At 38.7% G+C, this 6,919-nt stretch overlaps 1 protein-coding gene across 1 annotated transcript in view; it reads right to left on the bottom strand.

The window, feature by feature from the left end:
• PLEKHH2 (pleckstrin homology, MyTH4 and FERM domain containing H2) overlaps window positions 1–6,919 on the bottom strand; it is a 115,590-nt gene that overhangs the window by 60,600 nt on the left and 48,071 nt on the right. The window contains exons 10-14 of the mRNA XM_023512058.1: window positions 6,192–6,336; window positions 3,153–3,289; window positions 2,945–3,055; window positions 2,695–2,781; window positions 659–817 (exon numbers count right to left, since the gene is read on the bottom strand). Of these exons, the coding sequence (XP_023367826.1) occupies window positions 659–817; window positions 2,695–2,781; window positions 2,945–3,055; window positions 3,153–3,289; window positions 6,192–6,336 (639 nt within the window). The remainder of the gene's footprint in view (window positions 1–658; window positions 818–2,694; window positions 2,782–2,944; window positions 3,056–3,152; window positions 3,290–6,191; window positions 6,337–6,919) is intronic.

The raw sequence follows: 6,919 nt of genomic DNA, 5'->3' as shown, positions 1-6,919 counted from the left end.
TTTTTTTTTTTTTTGGTTGTAGTTGTCATTGTTGCGTCACAGCTCACAGCAACCTCCACCTCCTGGGCTTAGGTGATTCTCTTGCCTCAGCCTCCGGAGTAGCTGGGACTACAGGCGCCCGCCACAACACCCGGCTACTTTCACCAGATTTTTAAAAACACATCCGTTCTTGGAACTTATGCTTTTAAAACGTTGTTAGCGATAGTAAAATGTTTTTCCCTGGGCTTGTTGATCATTTGCAGTTCTTCACATTTCTACTATCTCTACTTTTTCTCATTGAGTTCTTTGTTTCTTGTCTCCCTACTGGCATTCATCCTTTAATCACTGATTAGAAAAAAATTGTTAAATATTAAGGACATTAACTGGTTTTCATGTTTCAAATACCTTTTCAAAGTTTTGAATCCTTCTTTTCAAAATTCTGCTGATAAAATTTTTGATAGAGCATTTGTGTACAATAGTCAGATTTGCCATTTGTTATTCTTATGGTTCTTGTCTTGATTATCATGCTTAAAACACCCCTCCTGACCCCAAGATAGCATAAATATTATGTATTATACATATTATATATAATATATTATATTCTCCAACATCCACTTTTCATTAGTGGGGCTAACCTGCATAGTTACATGGGACACTGCTATACGCCTGAGGTTCCTACCTTAGTGAGCAATCCCTTCACGGTTGGTTTACCCTCAGGCTGCAGAAAAAGTGGGTTGGCAGCTTGTACTCGAAGAACATTTTGTAACACTTTAATCCATTCTTCCAATATATTGGGAGAATCTGCAGTCAGATAGTATGTGTGTTTTTCAGTGGTCAACTAAAATGGGATGAGAAAGGCATAGGAAAAGAAATTGTAAAGATTGAAGATTATTAGCATTTCTTCGTCCGTTCTTCAAACATCATTACCTAACATGGCCACAAACATGCTAAACCTCAACTCCTAAGTTCTAAATAAATGACTCCATATAATTTAGTATATTTTAACCATGATATGAAAATTACAATAACTAAGTTTTTGTTGAGATAATTTTTTAGCTTCAGTTTAGTTTAAAACATTTCATAGTATTAAACTTGGAAGTCACGACATGATATACTGTTTACTTGTCATATTTTCCCTTTTCTCTCTTAAATATGCTACAGGCTTTTGGCTATTGAAAAGAGTAGCAGAATAATTGTAGACTATAATAAAATAACACATTTTTTTTGAGACAGAGTTTTGCTTTGTTGCCTGAGTAGAGTGCCGTCGCATCAAAGCTCATAGCAACCTCAAACTCCTGGGCTCAAGGAATTCACTTGCCTCAGTCTCCCAAGCAGCTGGGACTACAGGTTCCTGCCATAACTTCTGGCTATTTTTTAGAGACAGGGTCTCGTTCTTGCTCACGCTGGTCTTAAACTCCTGAGCTCAAGTGATCCACCCGCCTCGGCTTCCTAGAGTGCTAGGATTACTGACATGAGTCACCACGCTTGGCCTAAAATAACTCATTTTTAGCAATTAAAGAGGAAGGCTATTTATATAAATTTAAAAAATCAACTTTAAATAAAATGCGAAGACCTTGCCTCTAAGAAAAGAAAATTCTTGGAACTGGTACGTGATCCAGTATTACAAACTCGTAATTTTCCAGTTTTAAATTAACCATATTGCAAGTTTTCTAGTGATTTCAGAAGTTTATAAATAATTCTTAACTGCTATTCCCCAAGACAAAGCTCTCCCTGATTCTCCTTTATTAACTTTTGAGTTTTCAGGTATAATCCACTGGAAACAGGAATAACGTACCTTTCTATCAAATGTTGTCGTCCATCCTCCAAAGAAGCAATACGAGAAAATAATGGTTATTGAAAACACCTCAGAAATAAAGTATCTGTCCCAGACTCTCTTAACAGCTTATGTTTTAAATTTAACAGGCTCTGTGTGGGTAAATGGCAGGAGGCCCATTGGTGTGACCTGTTAGGACAGCCCTTCTGCTCGCCAGTACCTTTCCTATCTTTCCCACTTAGGTGCTATGGCATCTGAAGTTCACATAGAAACTGCCATTTTCTGATTCTGTGTTAAAATACAAACACTTCTGAATTTAATAGTACATTACACAATTATCATCTCATTGGGAATTCATTTATCAGATAACCCTTCTCTAAAATGCCTTGACAGGCTTGGCACCTGTGTAGCACAGTGGTATGGCACCAGTCACACATTGACCGAGGCTGGCGGATTCGAGCCTGGCCCGGGTCAGCTAAACAACAGTGACAACGGCAACAAAAAAAGTAGCCAGGCTCTGTGGCGGGTGCCTGTAGTCCCAGCTGACTGGGAGGCTGAGGCAAAAGAATCGCTTAAGCCCAGGAGTTTGAGGTTGCTGTGAGCTGTGACTTCACAGCACTCTACCAAGGGTGACATAGTGAAACTCTGTCTAAACAACAACAACAAAAAAAATGGCTTGACAGTTTGAGAGCTGAAAATACTTGGGAGATTAACTATGGGGAAAGAAGAATGTAAGGGAAAAGAGGTAAAAAACACAGTTTATATTACAGATTAACTAAAAAGTCTTGAGGGTTTTACATACTTCATAAGCATCAAACTGACCCCAAAGTGAATAAAGGAGCATTGAATTATCTAATCTTCTTTCCGTTACCTTGGATAATCAAGAATTGAGTCTTGCACAATACAAAAAAAAAAAAAAAAATCTTAAAAAAGTTAAGTACCTGAACTGTTTGTTTGTTATCTCCTCTCAAAATACTGCAGGACGTACTGAGTTCAATGTGGCCCTGGGGTTTTCTAATTACATCACTCTGTATGAAGGGAAGAAAACCAAATGTAAAGTGATTAATAGTAATAAAAATAAATGCTTTGTGTAAAATTATTAATTGTATTACATGGAAGAAAATTATTCAGGAGTTTGATTCATAGCGTGAGAAATTGAGGCTCATAGTGTAAACAGCACTTTCTACTCACCGGAGATTTGTAGTAGAGCAATTCACCGCCTTTAAGAACAAACCACCTCCGCTTCCACGTCTTGACTTTACCACTCATTTTTAATAAATAGCCAGATTTTTCCAGTAGTTCCTAATTTTAAAAAGATTTTAAAACACTTTTCAGTTTCCTTTTGGAAGCTCAAACTAACGGATTCATTAATTTGTTTAAAATCTGATTCAGTGTTTACATTTTTCCCATTATCACTAGAAGATGAAAGGGTTTTAGGGAGTTTCTGCTCTGGCTGTGAGAACTCCGAGTCTGTGGAGTAAGCATCAGGGGGAATAGCGTAATCACTCTCAGAAGCCACAGAGGACAGAGACACACCTAAAAGAACAAAGAAATAAATCAAGTCAATGTTTAACACTGGGTGGTCCAAACACCAGATCTGAACTCTCCTATGGAATGCAACCATTCCTGCACCACAAGCCTCCCAAGACTAGATTTATTCTTTTATTTTTTTATTTTATTTTATTTTTTTGAGACAGAGCCTCAAGCTATCCCCCTGGGTAGAGTGCCATGGCATCACGCTCACAGCAACCTCCAACTCCTGGGCTCAAGCGAGTCTCCTGCCTCCGCCTCCCAAGTAGCTGGGACTACAGGTGCCCGCCACAACGCCCGGCCATTTTTTGGTTGCAGCCATCATTGTTTGGCGGGCCGGGCTGGGGATTTGAACCCGCCACCTTAGGTGCATGTGGCTAGCGCCTTAGCCACTTGAGCCACAGGCACTGAGCCACTAGATTTATTCTTATTCCTTTGGCCAAGAAGAACTTTTAAATCAGAAGACAGAACTAAGGGGTAGTGACTGTCATGTAAATCTCCAAGGAGGTCAAAGGAACATGAATAATATTTTGGTATGATTACAACCACAGCTATCTCTACACATATAAAATACATGCAACAGTCTACTACTGGATATTTCATTAAGAATTAAAAATATATGTATGAACATATTGGCGTGTAGGAAAATACACGTTAAACTTTAATTTATCAAGAGTTTCACAAATCATATTTTAAACTATCTGGAAACACCTTTGAAATAACTCCACATTTAAAAAGAACAGAATTTCCGTAGTATTTTTCATGTAATTCTAATAAACTACTAAATACTTTACAGATTTTAAAAGTCTTCCATAAATGAGAAGCAATGAGATCTAAAGATACTAACAGACTCTTTCATTTGCCCAGCAGCTATACAGTAAAATTCAATAGGACATTTTCATAATAATAGAAAACTATTTTTGAGTGACAAGCCACATTTGTAGAGTCACTACAATTGGTAATGCTAAATATATTAAATAAAATAAGGACTTAGGTCATTAATCATTATAAAAGCCAGCAATTTTTAGTAGAGACCGGGGCCTCACTCTTGCTCAGGCTGGTCTCAAACTCCTGAGTTCAGACAATCCACCCACCTGAGCCTCCTAGAGTGCTGGGATTATAGGCATGGGCCACTGTGCCAGGCCAATATCCAGCAATTTTTAAAGTGTTTACTGGCATTTAAGGGACTTATTAAGGCAATGTCATTCTTGTGACACTATTCTTCATTTGACTGAGATAAATAACAGTTATGATAATACCTTTATTTTTTCATAGAATAATAAAAATTCAGACCTATAAGGGACCTCAGAGATTGTCCTGGCTAACGCCCTAATTCTCTAAGGAGACTAACGTTCAGAGATTAAAGAATTTGTCCACGTCAAATAGCGAGGCAGGGATAATAACAGAGTGTGTAAATTTTAGGCTCCCAGCCCCAGGCCCAGTGTGCCAGGCACTGTCCTAGCTGCAGGGGTAGAGCAGACAAAAAAGCCAGAAATTTTTGGCCTTCATGGAACGTAGTTTCTACTGTAGGGAGACCAATCACAAACAGGCAGTAAGTGCTATAAAAAAATAAAACATAGAGCAGATGAAAGGGAAAAGAAAAGGCCAGCAACAGAAGGACAGAGGATGGCAATGAGAATGGTGCAGTCATGGTGGATCTAGCTGAGAAAGCAGCATTCAGCAATGTAATGAAGAAGGAGGATACCAGGTGCAGGAAATACCAGTGTGAAGGTCCTAAAGTAAAAGCATGTCTGGCATATTAAGGACAGCAGGAGGGCCAGGGAGGCCAGAGTGAGTAAGGAAGGAGAAAGGATAAGGCCAAAGATGTAAAATATCTTATAGTCATCATGAGGAACCACTACAGCCTTTTTAAAATTGTTTTTTAAATTTTGGGGGGAGGGGTGGTGGTTATATTGAGACAGTCTCAAGTTGTTGCCCTGGGTAGAGTGCTGTGGTGTCACAGCTCACAGTAACCTCAAACTCTTAGGCTTACGCAATTCTCTTGCCTCAGCCTCCCAAGCAGCTGGGACTACAGGCACCCACCACAACACTTGGCTATTTTTTTTTTTTATAGTTGTCTTTGTTGTTTTAGCTGGCCTGGGCTGGGTTCGAACCTGCCAGCCTCAGTATATGTGGCCAGTGCCCTACCCACTGAGCTACGGGTGCTGCCCCACTGCAGCCTTTTGAGCAAAAGTGTGCTATAACCCAATTCCGGCTGTAGTGGGAGGACAAGGTAAGAGAAAGACCAGCAGAAGCCCAAAACGTTAGCCGATGAAAGCTGAGCAGCTCCAGTTGAAGCTGTATCCAGAGGTTCCATGGAACACTGGAAACCAACAGAAATGCGATGTTGAATTAAAGGCTTTTATAAAATACAGATGTCATTTACTGGCATTGGATCTCTTTGTCACCTCTACTTGTGCACAAAATTTCCTCAAAGTCCACTAAAAATAATAGACATGTCCAAAGTAAAGTTTTAGTTGGTTTCCACTTTAATATTAGATAACCAACAAATTTTTATGTAAATTTTCTACAACTTAGCAGAATAACAAATTGACTAAAATAAGACTATTCCACAAATTATCCAAATGCCACACTATAATACAGAAATCTCATTTTGGCCAATTATCTTACTTGTTTCCAACAATAAAGTGATGTCTCTCTTACAGACAAGATAAGGCTAAAAACAAACAAACAAAAAAGGACTGTGTCTGGATTTGTCTGGAATCATAAAGAATTAAGAGAATTAGAACTAGAGCATAAATGTCTCAGTCCTAAGCTAAAACTCTTTTCACTATGGTTTAAAGCAAGTTCTTTGATTTTTTTGTAAACCCTCTTATGGGTAAAGAAAATTCCCAGTACATATTTGGAATGGTGTGGAGTTGCCTTGATGCCTTCCATTCTCCCTCACCTCGTTTCAGGGCTCTGGGGCTGCCTGGCCCACTCCTACTGCGCGTGTCCGACTCGGATGTCCGGGAGCTGGATCTGGAGCTATCCTCTTCCTCTGACCCAGAGGACTCATCCAGGAAAGGGCTGTTACTTATTTGGGTTGCCTTCTAAAGAAAAGCAGAAGTATCCATCCCTAAAGTTACCTCTCTCTTTAGATACAGAATGTTTTACAGGAAGAGGTCATAGAATATGATTTTTTAATAGGAAGTCGAGAATATGTTCTGCTGTTTTCAAAGTCATGTTGTCAAAAGCCCAAATTCTAATTAGCAAGGCTTTTGTCAATTACAAAAGATTCCTGAAAACATAAGATTGTCAATACCTGATGATTTTCATTTAGTACTTCAAGCAAGGAAGGAGTATCCCGCAAGGAAAGAGTACCCTGGCACTAATACAAAGATCGTCCTAAATTAGGAGTTTTCTTTACACCGTTAATGCTATGCCTCCTTTAAACAATGAACAGCCATGAGTAGCAGGGGAATCACGTGGGATACTACAAAGTAGACTCAGACCTCTGAGAATAAATACCATCTACAGACCTTTCCACTTCTTTTTTTTTAAATTTATATATATATAAAACATGAGTATCTAAAACTCTCTATAAAGGGAGAGTCTGTGTAAAATGTTAAGGATGAAATCCAGAGCTTAAATAAACAATTTTCTTGATCTATCCTAAGAGAACCATATGCTTAA

The sequence above is a fragment of the Otolemur garnettii genome, unplaced genomic scaffold (genome assembly GCF_000181295.1).
Source record: "Otolemur garnettii isolate 467f Iridium unplaced genomic scaffold, OtoGar3 scaffold00024, whole genome shotgun sequence".
Classification (NCBI taxonomy): Eukaryota; Metazoa; Chordata; class Mammalia; order Primates; family Galagidae; genus Otolemur; species Otolemur garnettii.
Note: the sequence above shows the minus strand (reverse complement) of the source record. Positions and strands in the feature narration are given on the sequence as shown.